This window comes from Haliotis cracherodii, unplaced genomic scaffold (genome assembly GCF_022045235.1).
Source record: "Haliotis cracherodii isolate W230 unplaced genomic scaffold, xgHalCrac1.p SCAF_4, whole genome shotgun sequence".
Classification (NCBI taxonomy): Eukaryota; Metazoa; Mollusca; class Gastropoda; order Lepetellida; family Haliotidae; genus Haliotis; species Haliotis cracherodii.
In genome coordinates this window covers 65,574,718-65,591,182 of record NW_027266297.1, presented here as the reverse complement: position 1 = coordinate 65,591,182, position 16,465 = coordinate 65,574,718, and the positions used below count along the sequence as shown (strand labels likewise).

The following is a 16,465-nucleotide window of genomic DNA, read 5'->3' as shown; positions in this document are numbered from 1 at the left end:
ACGAAATGCGAATTTCCACTGCAATACACATCAAATTCCTTTAATTGATTATGTGCACATATGATTGGTTTTCTTTCTATTGTTTTCGATATAACATTATACAAAATATGCAAATATTGTTCAAATACAACCATATTTACATTTACTATTGTTACCGCCTTAAATATCAATGACACTTTTGTAATCAACCGGATGTTTACAATAAAAATGGCCGCCCCCACAACTTATAATGAGCCAACTTATACAGTGATCCCATTTCCCTTTTAATGACGTTATCACAATTTTTTGTCAGACTTATTCGCAATGATGAAGAAAGAGTACATTGTTATTGGTTTGGCATTAATACAGATTTTGTCTTTCTCGGTATTTCTGAAGGGATTTTTCCCTCTGAAGCAAGGTCTAAAAGGTTTTGCCAGACTGGAGGACTCCCCAGCCGTGCCCGGACATACTGATAATTCAGTACCGAGGGGACACTACGACAGACTTATCATAGTTGTCATTGATGCACTGAGGGCTGACTTTGTTCTTGCTTCTCAAACGTATATGCCATTCTTGAAGGAAATGATAAGAGATGGTCATGTGCTGCCATTCACTGCAAAGGCCCACCCTCCAACAGTTACACTACCCCGAATAAAGGTACTCAACGTTCACAACTCAAAATGAGAAAATACTGTACTTCACAGCATGCACTTTTCAAATTCCAATCAGCAACAATGCAGTATACTCTGTTTACCTTTTTCAAATCCGTGGTACCTACTGTAAATTTAAAATGATCATGTCGTTGCCTGTTTTCGAGCTGGGACAAGGGATCCATTTGCTAAGGATAGAGGTGATGTAACTTATCCTAACCCCAAAACAATTAATCCTTATTTTTGATTGAAAAGACATACAAGATCACTGGAGTCAATTAGAGCAAAATAGTTGTGCCCTGTAAACTGCAGTGTTGTTGGTTAATGAGTTAAATTGACAAATTGAAGCTCGGCCGATTTGTTAATTAGCCAACACTTTGGAATGGCAACAATGAAAAATGGCAGCCCATTTTTACCAAAAATGACAACAACTTTTGCTAAGGTCTTTACCGAAATGTGGAGATCCCAAATAGGTACAGAAATATGCCAGTCATTCATGGTCATGTGGATCAGTCAACACTTAATGGACTTCATTGTGAGATATGCCATCTGTTGGTTAGCTCAAAGACTAGCTCAGAGATTTAGTCAGAGATTACCAAAAGGCAACATTATCTATAACTTTAAAATGAGTTACCGCTAAAACGGCACTTCAGCAAAACGTCATTGAGCGAAAACAGCACTGATTGGCGAATATTTAACCTCGGTCAAAGCTTGTGGCTCTGGACTATCTGTAGCAAGATATAGAGAAGAGTCTTCCCCTTCCACTGTGTGAAATGCACAAGTCCTGTTTTTCCTGACGTGGCGATATGAACTTTGTTGTCAGCTTCCAATGAATTGTTGTAAATAGAGACATGTGGTGACAATGATGGTGATTAATAAACCATGAATAAAGTATATATACCACTACACAAAGCAATATGAATAAATAAAACATCCACAAAATTAATATAAATGAATAAAGCACATATACCATGTATACTATGACATAAATTATTCTTGTCTTTATCATAAAGCTTTGAGGTGCCGCTTTTACTCCACAATCAGTAGTCAGTTTGTGCTACTTGAATCAAACTTGCTAAAAATGCAAAAAAAGCCGAGCCTAGTGTCCCTTTAATCAGGTTATGGCTGGCTACACATTAGGATCCTTTCAAGAACAGTAAGAAGCATACCAAATAAAAATTTAATTCAAATAATTATGTATTAAGTTAACCATCCTGTCCCAAAGAAATCTGATGTTTTCCCTTCATCACTGTCTACATGTGTGTGACAAAAGAATAGTTAACACTGTATCTTTCAGCTTCAATAAATGAGCATAAATAAAAACTTTAGAAACAAAAAGAGAAAAAGGACAGTCCTCTCCATTTCATTGAAGATGAAATTTTTGTGTGAAATTGAGACATTATCCCTACCAAGGCGATCTAACAGTCATCTTTTGAGATAGGGAGTCTTATGTGAGTAAACTACCAATAGGAACTGTGAATAATGTAATGAATGTCATAAGGATTCAGTGGAGATTACTCTTTTTTATCATGAACTGGGAACCAAGTTTCAAATCGCTAATAATCAATTTCTTTGTAGGCGCTAACAACTGGTGGCATCCCGGGATTTGTAGATGTTGTTCTAAACTTCGGTTCCAGTTCCCTGGAGGAGGACAACATCATCTCACAACTGAAGCGAGCAGGGAAGGAGCTTGTGTTTTTTGGTGATGATACATGGATGAAGCTGTTCCCAGATCACTTCTCCAGGACTGATGGCACGACTTCCTTCTTTGTTACTGACTATACTGAGGTAGACTATTCATCATCTGTATTAGTTATTGATCATGGTGTGGCAGAACCCTATACATTAGGGCTGGCTATCGATATAGATTTTAGCGGTCTATAATCACTAACTAACTGTCAATCAATTATTGATAAATATTGGAGAAGTAACTTTTTGCAAGTATGCAAGAAAATCCTGACAGAAATCGATATATTTGACACCAATGGTGAGCAGTTACACAATTATGCAAAGATTACTTGGTGGATGTTTGAGATATAACAAAAACAGTTGCTTTCCATCTTTGACAATTGACATTATTGACAATAACAAGTTTGTATCGGTAAGTCTAAACTTTATTATATCACAACAGTTAATGTAAGTTATTATCGATCTCATCGTTATCTCACAGACTTCCCCATGGTAACTTTAGGTTAGAAGTGGTCCTCATCAACCTTTGCTGGTTGTAAGAGTTAATCAAATGGATCAGGTGGTCAGCCTTGGTGACTTGTAATGCTGAGTCATCCATGTGCCTGAGCGTGTGGTGTCACTTCTCTGTTACCTTTGCTGGTTGTAAGAGTTAATCAAATGGATCAGGTGGTCAGCCTTGGTGACTTTGTTGATGGCGTGTCATCATACCTAATGTGTGGTCCTGACTAAGTTATTTATAGGCTGCTGTTATATACTGGTAGCTGGAATAATACTGAGTGCAGCGTTCAACATCACCTAGCAGCCTCGTCCCAGACTCACTGGCTTGTCACAAGGGGTAGGGTGCACGGGTGGCCTAGTCGTCTAAGGCGTCGCGATTCACTGTGCAGAGTTGCGCCCTTGGGGACGCCAGAAACCTATGATTGTGGGTTTGAATCCCGGTTCGCCCCGATTATGTTTCTAGGTTTGTCAGCACCATACCCGTGCTTGTGAGTTTCACCGAAGTGGTAAACGTCTGAGACCTGCATCATTTCAGGCTTTCCTCCCACATCAAGCTGACACGCCGTGATATAACTGGAATACTGTTAAAAGCGGCGTTAAACCCAACTCACTCACTCACTCACTCACTCACTCACTCACTCACTCACTCACTCACTCTCTCACTCACTCTTTTGTCGGTGAGTATTTATGTTTTGGACAAACAATCTCCATCATTTAGAAATTGTTGTTTCACGTGGCGTGTATTGTGTTCAGGTGGACATGAATGTGACCCGCCACCTCCCTGAGGAGATGACGCTGGATGACTGGGATGTCATGGTCCTCCATTACCTCGGACTTGACCACATCGGTCACCTCGATGGCCCAAGGAGTCCCCTCATCAGTCCCAAACTGTTTGAGATGGACAACGTCCTGCAGAAGTTGTATCAAGCAATGAGGCAGTGGGTAGGTCAGGCTGTCTATATTTGACCCATCATGATATTGCAGTAATTAGTATGTACCTCGAGTTGGCTAAAGCGCTGCAATTTGATGTGCAGAGTTGCATCCCATAGCTGTGTCAGAAACGTAGGATTGTTGGTTTGAATACCGGTTCACCCTGATTATGTTTCTATGGTGATAGCACCTTTCCCGTGCTCATGGGTTTCACCAAATGGTAAACGTCAGCATCACTTCTGGCTTTCTTACAAACATGAAGTCGATAAGCTGTGATATAACTTTTCAAAGTGCTGTTGAACCCAACTTTCTAACTCACTGTTATTATCATTACACATATTTTATTGTCCAAAAAGACAAAGGGATTGGGCACAAGTGCAGCACTTATTACCGCCTTCTCCCTAAAATCACTGTTATGTACCAGGGGCCCGTTTCACAAAGCGATTGTAGCACTACGACTACCGTAATGCCTATACTTTAACATAGACTTACAACCGTCTTAGCGCTGTGAGTTCTTTGTGAAACGGGCATGAGGACAGTAACCTGGGTTGACCGCCTCCCTCGTCTAGCGGTAGAACCTCTGCCCGGAGACCTTCTGGGGGTTCGATCCCTGGGTGCGTCATACCAAAAGACGTTAAATGATGGTACTTGTTACCCTGTCTGGCATTCTAGTGAATGAGAAAAGAATTTCATTTGTAAGGCTAAAAAAAATAATAGTCTTGGTTCTCAGGCACCGTCCGCATCATCATAAAGTTTGCTGCATGTTTCGTTTTTATTTCCATTTTATAAAAAACAACCCCAAAATCCTTAAATATTCCAGGTCTAACTGTAGTCAAATACTGTATTCCAGTATTTTACTCATCAAGGAATACATTTATGTAGGGAGGCCCTTTCTCGGGTTGATTGTTGATTACATACTAGTTTGAACACCCCCCCCCACCAAAAAAAAGACACCGCCCGCCCTCACTATATTTAAAAAAACATTGCCTTAGAACCAATTCTTTTATTTTTTTAAGCCTAAATTGTACACTGCCGAGACTTAAGAATTTGCATCAGTTTGCAAGTAGCTGTAATAACCAGATTGATTCCAGTTGGACGAGAGGGACTTGACAAGTCTGATGATGGTGTGTGGAGATCATGGCATGAGTGATCAGGGCGGCCATGGTGGGGCATCACCAGGGGAGACAACTGTTCCCGTCATCTTCTTCAGTCCCAGCCTCCATGACACTGTACCAGGTAGGGGTAGTTATATTTTGTCATTTGAACTGCGGATAACTGGTAACTAGCACTATGGCATCATTTTATAACGATAGTGATGTTACTACAATATACATATTATTGTGATAAACAAAGAATTAAACACGCTGTTTATGAAAGATGAATTTCAGAAAATTTAATTTAAATGAAAATAGTTTTGACCCAGAGTTTGTAGTTTCGGGGATATTTATGTTTTTTTCATGATTGCAAGTTACATTAAAAAGTTATCACAAAAGCATCATGATTTTGGACTGCTGGAACATTTAATACATCTTATCAGAAACACATGTTTTGCGTTCTTAATATTTTGTGGGCAGTGGGGTAGTCTAGTGGTTTAGGCATTCGCTGGTGACGCCCAAGGCCAATTTCCTACATGGGTACAATGTGTGAAGCTCATTTCTGTTGCCTTCCCCCTCCACAATGATATTGCTGGAATACTGCTAAAAGTGAAGTAAAACTCTTACTCCAAATACTCACTGTTACAGTACCAGCCCTGAACATGGCTAGTCCTGGAAGCATTATGCAGATTGATGTTGCACCCACTCTGGCTGCCCTCATGGGAATACCCATACCTAAAAATAACCTGGGGGAGATTGTTGCTTCAACTCTGGTTGGTTACAGCCTTGAGGACAAGGTGCGGCTAATGCAGGTCAATGGCCACCAGGTGTCACTGTTACTGGAGCAGAACGTAGCCAACGTTGAGAAAGGTAACACTCAACATGGGCGGATACAGCTTTTTTGAAAAAGGGGGGGGGGGGGGGGGGGTGCACAATTAAGATCTAATTATTTTCTTTGGTGGTAATTTATACAGAAATAAAGATTTTTTTCAAAATAAAAAGGGGGGGTGCGCACCCTCCCACATTAAGCTGACACGCCGTGATATGACTGGAATACTGTTAAAAGCGGCTTTAAACCCAACTCACTCACTCACATACCCTACCAATGTGACATGTACATTTGTCTGCAAGGCAGTATTGTACGGTTTTCAAGATCTGCTCCGGAAACGAGCACTACCGCCATTTTCTGTCTAAGTCAAAGTCGTTGCTATGGAAATTAAAAAAAAATTTTTTTTTAAAAATTCCAAACTATCAAAAGGCACTAGTTCACCAATTGACCTCTCTATGTGCCAAGTTTGATTAGGATATCTCTTATGCTTTTTGAGTTCTGCTCTAGAAACGAAACATGACGGACGGTCAGATGGAAGGTGGTTGGAAGGATGGACGGATGGACAGCACCCATTCGTATATCCCCCTTCCACCTCATGATAATAAGAATGGATCTGACTTCCATTTGCTGCTGTATGAATAATCTATTGATAAAATCATGGTGTGGTAGTAGTGATTTATATATATTTAACAATTGACTTTGGGGAATTCACCAACATTGCATACCACACAAGGTACAAAAAACTGATATTAAAACAGTTCAAGTTAACAGTTAAGCTACTGCAGCTAGCAGAATGAAATCAAAGAAACAACAAAAGAAAAATTTATTTCAAAACAAAGCTAAATCCTACACAAAATACAGCGGTCTAATAAATAATTCAAGATGTAATTTAGTTTATAGATGCTGCACAACGAACATTTAGAAATAATCCTCCTGAACTTCTGATTTTTCTTTATGATATAATCTAGAAAATGGATATCGTCGTTATGAGCAAGTGATGAACAGACATTCTGATTGGCTGAAGACGAAAAGCACAAACATGTCAAGAGAATCTTGGGAGATGATTGGTAATCGTCTGGTGAAGGATTATGGGAAGGCTGTGCAGGAGATGAGGTCAAGGGTCAGTGAAACATCCACCAACTATGACCTGCACGGGATGGGGGTTGGCATTGTATTGATCTGTCTGGTAAGTGGGAGAATGGTTTCCGTGTAGTTTCATCTATAGTTCTAGCATGTAAATCTGATAAACTTCTGTGTTAAACTTATGAAGAAATTTGGTGGTAATTGCAACTAAATTTGTTTAAATCTGCAGATTATTGTCAATGGGCAGATCAGTCTATAAATGGATCTTGGAACACATTCATTCTGGTGACCAAATAAGTCTTGAGGAATGTGACTTGGAAGTAATTGCAAATTGAAAGATGACATATTTGACATAATATATAACATGTATGTGTTTGTTGTTTAACGCAGCACTCAGCAATATGTCAGCTATATGACGGAGGTCTGTAAATAATTGAGTCTGGACCCGACAATCCAGTGATTGACATCATGAACATCGATCCATGCAATTGGGATACAATGACATGAATCAACCAAGTCAGCGAGTCTGACCACTCGATTCCGTTAGTTGCCTCTTACAACAAGCATAGTTGCCTTTCACAGTGACCTTTTCTAACCTCGATCTTCGCGGGTAACATGTATACGTTGCTAAGTCAGGAGTTATTATGTAGTAATTGGCAAAGCAGTGGTATTAAAGACTTAAATGTAAAATACAAGCTCATTCAGAACTAAGAGCTCTGATTGCTGGTGAATGATTTCTCCTTCCAGATACTATTGTTGCTGCTCTTGTTGTCAGTGTCGGACATGTCAACATTCAGACTTTCAACCAATAGAATCGCTGTTTGTCTTATCTGCTGCATCCCCGTTGTGCTGGGTCACATGACCATGTGTACGAGTCAGCTCCGCAGCGACTTCCTGTGTATGACCCACATCCTCATCCTTCCAATTCAGCTGATGGTGATGATAGCTGTTGTCATGGCGACACTGTTCCTGGTTATGTCCTTGGTCAAATACAGAGGCAGAATTATGGTAAGCAGAACATCTATGAGTGTTTTTACCATGGACTGCCGTATACATTCATGTTACTTTTATACCAATACTGTTCATCATAAAAGTGACTGAGCGAGTTTGGTTTAATGCCGCTTTGAACTGTGATCCAGTTATATCACAGCGTTTTATCATACTATAAAAATCATGAGATTACTTATCTTACCTCAGATCTCCAGGCACTTCTCAAGTAACATACTGAATCTAGGAAAAGCGAGTGAGTGAGTACGGTTTTACGCCGCCTTTAGCAATATTCCAGCAATATCATGGCGGGGGACACCAGAAATGGGCTTCACACATTGAACCCATGTCGGGAATCGAACCCAGGTCTTCGGTGTGACGAGCGAACGCTTTAACCACCAGGCTACCCGACCACCCGAATCTAGGATAAGGAGGTTGTGTTTGGATTGGAGATGTTGAACTCTGTCGGGAGTACGAGAGGAGAGCAGGTCCTCAGTTCCTCACACTCATCCTAAGAGCCCACGAGATGCCGTAACACTTGTAGGACTGGCTGATTGTGTTCCATCGTACCCAGGCTGTGTGACTCAATGTTCATGCCATCGACCACTGGTTTGTCTGAGCAGACGTGTACATTGGCTGACATATTGCTGATTGCAGTGTCAAGACAGACTCACTCTCTCTTCCTATCTCTCTGTGATGTAAAATAAACCAGAAAATTTACTTTGTGGAACGATAATTTATGATTTTACTGATACTACTGCAGTACAGTACACTATGTTTATGAACATGCTTATAACAAACTTATGTTTTGGTCCTGTCCGTCTGCTGTATATATGCTTATAACGACTACGGTTATAACGAAACTTTAGTGGTACCATTGAGTTCATTATAACCATAGTTTACTGTAGTTCAATGCCCCCTGTGGTTTTCTCACTCATTTCAGTATGTAAGGATGTCGTGTGTGGAGTGGGTGTTTATTGGAGGGTCACTGCTGCACACTCTCAGTCTGTTGTCCAGCAGTTTTGTGGAGGAAGAACATCAGACGTGGTACTTCTATATCACCACCCTGCATGCTGTCATCATCTGCAATCTCATTGGTGCCGTCTGCTCTCAAGCAGCAAGTCAAAGAGCAGGGAGCATTGGTGATTTTGATAGGCATGAACAGACGACAGATAATCAGAACAGCCATAAGACTCGCAGGGACACATCTTATCATGAGATAATCAAACAGAGGGAGAAGTTAGACTGTGGTTCATCAAGCATTACGGTGTGGACGTCTGTCACGTCAGTGGCAGCCATGTTTGTTGTGCTGATGCTATGCAGCGTGTTGAGGAGGTGGAATCAGACAGGAGACAAATGGCTGACTGTTCCTGACATGGGTGATTGGCTTGTCAGGTGAGATATCAACCTGACACATCAGACCAGGACCCACTTGCACAAAGTTATCTTAGCGCTAAGATGATCATAACTCCCACACTTTCACATAGGCTTAAAATAGTCATAGTGCTAAGATTGCTTTGTGCAAGTGGCCCCTGGACTGTGATGATATAAATGCAAGAATTTCAACATTTCAGATTTTGAGGTTGCTTTGTGATTACGTTAATTGGATTTGAATAAAATAGAATGCAAAATAGCTATTGCAACTCGGATCTCGCACCAATACCTAAACACGCACACTCACTCACACAATCACACATCAGTAGGTATATGACAATCAATGCAACTGTCAATAGGGATGAAACAATATGTCAGTTGCAATTATTTTTTCCAATACAATATTAATACAAACTGGTTGGTTTTAATCAAAAGCACATGAAAACCCAAAGGTATAAATTGAGAATACAGAGTACTTTTATGTGGTATTGAACTTGCCACGAGTAGTCGTTGTTAGCCGAGACAGGACACACTACTAGGGGTGAAACGATACATCGGTGAACCAGTGCATTGTGAGTTTTATGATACATGATAGGTTTTGTCTCTGTATCAATACAAGATGAAACATTTGCTAAAATAAATTACTTACTCCTCATTTACTGAACCCCACCACAGTGTTTTTTGTGAGTCAAATGTTACAAAATGTGTTGTAATTAACTTTTCAAGTTCACTACTAAAATAGACGCTATGAACATGAATTTACAGCTAGCTTTTCCTTTGGAACATGTTCTGTAATATTTAGTCACAGGGTTTTCATGTGATTTTATGTAAATATGCATATCGGTTTATGTATCATATCGTGTTACGTATCATATCGTGACCTATGTATCGTATTGTGATCTATATCGTATTGTGACCCTGTAGTATCGTTTCACCCCTACCCGCTACCCCGCTACCCCTCTCTTCACAATGGTACATGCCAGTGGGCGGACCTTATACATAGTCAAACATTGTCAGGTCACAACTCAACTTATCCTGGCTTACAAGTATGTACTTGTATGTATCCTGATGACATCAGAAAATAGGGGACAGACACTTCTATATTCTGACATTTTAAATAAACTCAAATAAATATTTAAAATTTGTATCTGACCTGTCACTTTGCTTGAAGTACCTTACCACAAAACTACCCCAGTAATCCCTGTTTGTGAATGTGATTTGCTTGAGGTAGTGTACGTAATCAAAATGAAGAATATTTATCAGCATATCAACTCAATAGTGAAATGAACCTATTGAGAAAGCAAGTATTTTCTTTCATCACTCCCACTATTAATGTCTGTCTGTTGTTTCAGACCAGAGAACAAGTCGGCTTTATCAGCTGTCGTGGCCATCTCCATGTTGTGCCTTGTCACCACCAGATGGCGATCATCATCTCTCATCCAATCATCTTGCAGTATTTTGGCTGCGATATCGACCTACTGCTCTAAAGCTGCCACAGGTGTCATTGTGTTCCCGGGTGTGTACTCAGGGATGACAAAGTAAGAGTGTTTTTTTTGTTTGTTGTTTTCAATGCCGCAATATTCCAGCTTTATGACGGCGGTCTATAAATAATTGAGTCTGGACCAGTTAATCTAGTGATTGATGTCACGAGCATTCATCCACGATCTGTTTGTTTACATAAATCATTATGAAATCAGACACCAGAATGTTTAAATTGTTTCTGAGAATTTTGTGTATTTCTTGGACATATTATACCACTGGATCATTTTTTAGAATTTTCAGTAAACTACCACTTGAAGGTCAGTGATGCACCGTGAGCTCATTTCAATCCCCAAACAAGTCTTACATGACCGTGCTTTGACCTTTTTAGTCACATGTTACTTCAGATCTTTTGTTGCTTGTCATAACAGGTGACTATGCTTGTCGGAAGAGGCGACCAATGGGATCGGGTGGTCAGGGTTGCTGACTTGGTTGATGCATATCATCGTATCCCAATTGGGTGGATCGATGTTCATGATATCAATCACTAGATTGTCTGGTCCAGACTTGATTATTTACAGACCACTGTCATATAGCTGGAGTGAGTGAGTGAGTTTGATTTTACGCCACATTTAGCAATATTCCAGCAATACCACGGCGGGGGACACCAGAAATGGGCTTCCATATTGTACCCATGTCGGGAATCGAACCCGAATTTTTCACAGGAATGTACCAATATTTAACATAAGAATGTGCCAACATTTTTTAGGAATGTAACATTTAATATAGGGACATACCAATTGTTTTAGGAATGTACCAAAATTTAACACAGGAATATACCAATATTTAAAATAGGAATGTACCAACATTTAACACAGGAATGTACCAACATTTGATATAGGAAGTACCAACATTTAACACGGGAACTTACCAACATTTGATATAGGGAAGTACCAACTTTTAATATAGGAAAGTACCAACATTTTTAGGAGCATAAAACATGTAAGAACATTTAAGAAAGGGATGTACCAACATTTAATATAGGAATGTACCAACATTTAACAAAAGAATACACCTTCACACATTGGCTGTTCCCAGAGGAGTCCTAGAAGCCCAGCTGACCTACTTGATCCTCTTCCTGTCCCTCATCATGTTGCTATGGCAATGGAGGAGCCAGCAGGGGGAGCCAGGGTACCAGGCAACTGACCTGTGGTCAAGCCTACAGACAATATGGCTGCTGGTTATGATGCTGTTGCTACGGCCACACAATTCAGCACTGGTTGCCATGGTAGCTGCAATAGAGAGCCTGGTGTCCGGTCACATGATCTCCATCACCAAACTGCGTCCTGCCTTCCTGACACTGTACTGTCTGTGGATGGGGCAGGCGACGTTCTTCTTCCAGGTTCGTCAAATGTCTTGCATTTAATTATCTGCTTGTTATGGGTTTTCTGACGCATTCGTAGTTTCTGTCTAATCACAAGAAGAACCATAAAACATCGCACTTACTTTTAAAAGACAACTTTATTTTAAAAACAAGCCACCGTCTGCATATTTACAATGTCTGTGTGACGCCACAACCATCGATATAGTAGGAGTACTCGCGATACTTGTGATGGCCGTCCAAAAACATATGATATCCGAAAACATTGATGCATCAGTAATTGTTTGGTTCTAGGTTTCAAACAAGGTACTAATCATTAAATATATGTGATCACTTGTATTCCTTTATCATGAAAAAACACTCCATATTTATGTTTTTGGTATAGTAATAAAACAAAGCTGAATAGAAAGCATCAGAATTGTCATACTGTGGAGTTTTGAGGCTCATGGCAATATTTCCTACCAGCTGTGTGTTAGCATATAGAGGTTATCCAGCGGCTGTGTTTTGGGATATTTACCCTCCAAAAAACATTCGTGTGATAACCTCTTTATCGTCATTCATAACATTTAACATGAATTATAAGTATTTTCATCTCTCATAATAGGTATCTCAAGTTTTCCTGGAATATGTACATCAATATATGTAACATCACAATGTCAGTGCTAAGTCAGTGAGACAGTCACGACAGTCACGTTAGTTCCAAATGAAACTTGTCTTTTAGACAGTGATGCAAGTACCATGAAGACAAGAAGACAATTGCCTACAAACAATTTTTCCCCACAGCGACAAAATGAAAGAAGATAAAATTTCAGACATATTTTTCAGGAAAAAACCCTTAGGTGCAGAGGTCTGCACAGGTGTGGGAACTGATATCCTTACCATCTCGCTAAATGTCTGAGACCTGTATCACTTCGGGCTTTCCTCGCGCGTAAGCTGACACGCCGTGATATAACAGGAATAATGTTAAAAGCGGCGTTAAACCCAACTCACTCACTCACCATCTCGCTGAATTTCTTCGCAATTTATATAGCTAAAGTAGCTTACACTTCCACTTGTGAAAGGCCTAGCTACACCCCTTTTCAAGACCGATTTTCATCAATTCGGACGTGATCGCTGATGCCATATTTGTTTATATTACCACATAACTGAAAGCAGTACCTGTCTGACCTTTTATATTCAAATATTTGTAAATAACACCAACAGAAACAGTTTTATCTGTCTGCTTTTTCCCCTCGAAACATCTTCCCATTATGATAAAGGAAATGAACCTCGAAAGCTTGCCTATGTTCACATCATGGATACTGTGAAAGGATGCTTTAATCATACCCTTGTGCTATTCTCATTCATTTTTCATAGCAATGATCAACCTTGAAATTAAAACCAATGCTACACTACTGACATGCATACCTGACCAGTGTCCCATTCCACAAAGCGATCTTAGCACTGCGACTGTCCTAAGTTTACCGGTATGTTAAAGTAAGGGTGTTATGATTGTCGTAGTGCTAAGATCGCTTTGTGGAATGAAACCCTCACATCAGTAAAATCTGTCTGTTTCCGCAGGGCAACTCCAACAGCCTGACCACAGTGGACGTGGCGGCCGGCTACGTGGGTCTCCATGACTACCACCCTCTCCTCATTGGTCTGTTGATGTGCCTCTCTACCTACGCTGGACCAATCTTCTGGATGGTCTCACTCCTCAAATACATCAGCACGATGGACGTCAACTTAGATGACGTTTCCAGGACTAATAAGTAACTATCCTTTATCATCTTGTGAACATGCAGGAGTGTAAGTGAAAATAATGTCACTGCAATACTGAACATGTCCTTTCACTCTGCGTATCTATGTATTGAAAGAATTGTCCTCTTGGAGAAATGTAGTTTTGATACCTACCGGATCCTGCAGGTCAGATATTTGTATACATGGTGTACTATGAGTTGAATTGGAACAAAGAGCAAGTATAGTTTTTTCCCCTGCTTTTAGGAATATTCCAGCAATGTCATGGGGGGAGGGACACCAAAAATGGGCTTAACATTATACCCATGTGGGAAATCAAACATCTATGCTACCCCAACACCCCATTAGAAAACTGCAAATAAAGTTTTAAGTGTAGAATTTAAAACAATATAAGAGGAACCTTCATTAACTTGAAATTTATATACCAAAGTATTTTTTGTTTCTTTCCATGGGCCTTATATCTCCAAACCTTCTCAACATTGGGTGAAATGGGGTTTTACATCGCGTTCAAGATTATTGTAATTTTTGTGTGTGTGTGTGTGTGTGTGTGTGTGTGTGTGTGTGTGTGTGTGTGTGTGAGTGTGTGTCTGCTTGTACTAGTCCGGACTGTCACTGATTTTGTAGTGGTAGCCCACTGAGGGTTTAACATGAATGCCCCACTCAGACACAGTATACTGACTGAGCCGACCAGTCCTTGTGTTTGCCCCTTAATGCCAAGCGCCAGATAGGGTAACAACAAGTACCATCTTCTAACGTCTTTTGGTATGACGAGGCCGGGGATGGAACCCCATGCCTTCCACTCTCTGGGCAAACGATACCCCTAGACCACGGAGGGGGTCCCCAACATTAGCAAATGGAATGTTTCCAAGGCACATACAGTATATTCACAAGGAGACGTGTTTGAGTGTTCTCTGTTGTCTGTTTTCAGACTGAGAGTTGGCCACCAGGAGGCGGCAGTGACGGTGTTGATGTCCCGAGCTCTTCCCCTGTCTGTGTATTGCGTGCTGGTGACCGTGGAGAGGTACCACCTGTTTGTGTGGACTGTCTTCTCCCCCAAGTTGTTGTATGAAGGTGTGACCACCGTGGTCTTGTCAACATTTGCCATTCTCCATGCAGTCCTAGCGCTCAGTCACAGCAGTAGAGCCAAAAGCAGAAAAATACACGAGCGATAATCATCAAGAACTTGGTGAAGAGAACCAACACAGATATGACATGTTGTTTTCCAGGAACTGTTTTTTAGCAGGTCATATTTGAAATTTATTCTGGACTTTAATGATCTGACATGTTTTATTGATATGTTTGTGTATTTTTTGTTGATCATATCATATTTTTTGAATAGGTCACATGGATTTACCTTTGTAATAAAATACTATCTTAAGCTTTAGCTCCACTATTTTGGAATGGTGACAGAAAATATGACTAATATCTTGCAAAAAAACCCAACAAATAATGATAACAACCTGGCAAACCATCAAACATAATATGACATTTCTATGTGTCCACCAGATCTGTGAAGATCCAGGGTAGAATAGGTCTTCAGCAACTATGCTTGTCGTAAGAGGCGACTAACGGGAATGGGTGGTCAGGCTTGCTGACTTGGTTGAAGCATGTCATCGTATCCCAATTACGTGGATCGATGCTCATGATGTCAATAAGTGGATTGTCTGGTCCAGACTCGATTATTTACAGACCGACATCAGATACTGAGATAACCGGAATATTACTGAGTGCAGCGTTACACAACAAATAAACAAACAAAATCTGTCCACCACCTATTGTTATAGATACAAATTCAACCTACGGATGGCGCACACACCCCTCAGCTTAAATAAACATGATGGGGATTATCCCTTGGCCAGCTGCTGGACCATTCGTGACCAACTTGTGTTATGCCTTGACAAGCCGCATAGCGACTCATGCCCCTCTCGTGGCCATGTTTGCGACCGGGTTCCGTCTTAGCGTAAACGGGCATACCTATAACAATTGTCAACTCGTTGCGTAATGGTTCACACATTTTCCCAATATATTATATATATTTCAGATACAATTTAAAGCACATCAGGACGTGGGGAATTGTACAGTATGATTGAACACATTTAACTGTGTCTTTGGTATATTTTTAGATGCAAGACATATGTAAAATCAAAAATTATTTCTGAGGGATTCTTTGACGAAGAACTTGAAATCATCCGCGCATTCTGATTGGTTTGTCGTATTTTCTCACATAACAATCATCGACAGGGGGACGAGTCTTCTTGTAGGTCATGGAAAGGGGCGAGTGTTGACTAATGCTGCTGGACAAGTAGGAAATCACCATTTCGAACTTAACCTTTGGGCTGATAGGGTGTAACACTTTCCCTTTTTTGTTTGTTTGTTTGATGTTTAACACTGTACATACTCAGCAAAATTCCAGCTATATGCCAACGGTCTGTAAATAATCGAGTCTCGATCACACAATCCAGTGATTGACATCATGAACATCTATCTACGTAATTGGGATACGATGACATGCATCAACCAAGTCAACAAGCCTGACCACCTGATCTTGTTAGTGGCCTCTTACGACAAGCATAGTCACCTTTTACTGCAAGCATGGGTTGCTGAAGATCAATTCTAACCAGCCTGCATGGCACTTAAACTTAATTAGTTGAAAGCACATGTGTGACAGACATCAAACATCACAAGAGATGTCCACAATATTTCCAGCCATGGCGAAGGAACATCTCTGAACACACAGTTAACTGCAGTGGGTTCC

General features: G+C 40.5%; 1 protein-coding gene across 1 annotated transcript; it reads left to right on the top strand.

The window, feature by feature from the left end:
* Window positions 1–244: 244 nt before the first annotated feature.
* Window positions 245–15,053, top strand: LOC139478863 (GPI ethanolamine phosphate transferase 2-like). The gene is made up of 12 exons (XM_071261524.1): window positions 245–636; window positions 2,208–2,417; window positions 3,570–3,758; window positions 4,838–4,982; window positions 5,489–5,710; window positions 6,638–6,855; window positions 7,500–7,760; window positions 8,683–9,134; window positions 10,466–10,651; window positions 11,691–11,994; window positions 13,534–13,724; window positions 14,639–15,053. Exons 1-12 carry the CDS (start codon window positions 304–306, stop codon window positions 14,880–14,882), a joined length of 2,955 nt encoding a protein of 984 aa, XP_071117625.1. The 5' UTR covers window positions 245–303; the 3' UTR covers window positions 14,883–15,053.
* Window positions 15,054–16,465: the final 1,412 nt, after the last annotated feature.

What these genes read in the sequence shown, in the direction of transcription:
- LOC139478863 (XM_071261524.1), top strand. Translation starts at nt 304, where the DNA reads ATGATGAAGAAAGAGTACATTGTTATTGGTTTGGCATTAATACAGATT. An exon ending in TTACACTACCCCGAATAAAG is followed by an intron (nt 637 to 2,207) that starts GTACTCAACGTT and finishes ATTTCTTTGTAG; the next exon opens with GCGCTAACAACTGGTGGCAT. An exon ending in AATACAGAGGCAGAATTATG is followed by an intron (nt 7,761 to 8,682) that starts GTAAGCAGAACA and finishes CACTCATTTCAG; the next exon opens with TATGTAAGGATGTCGTGTGT.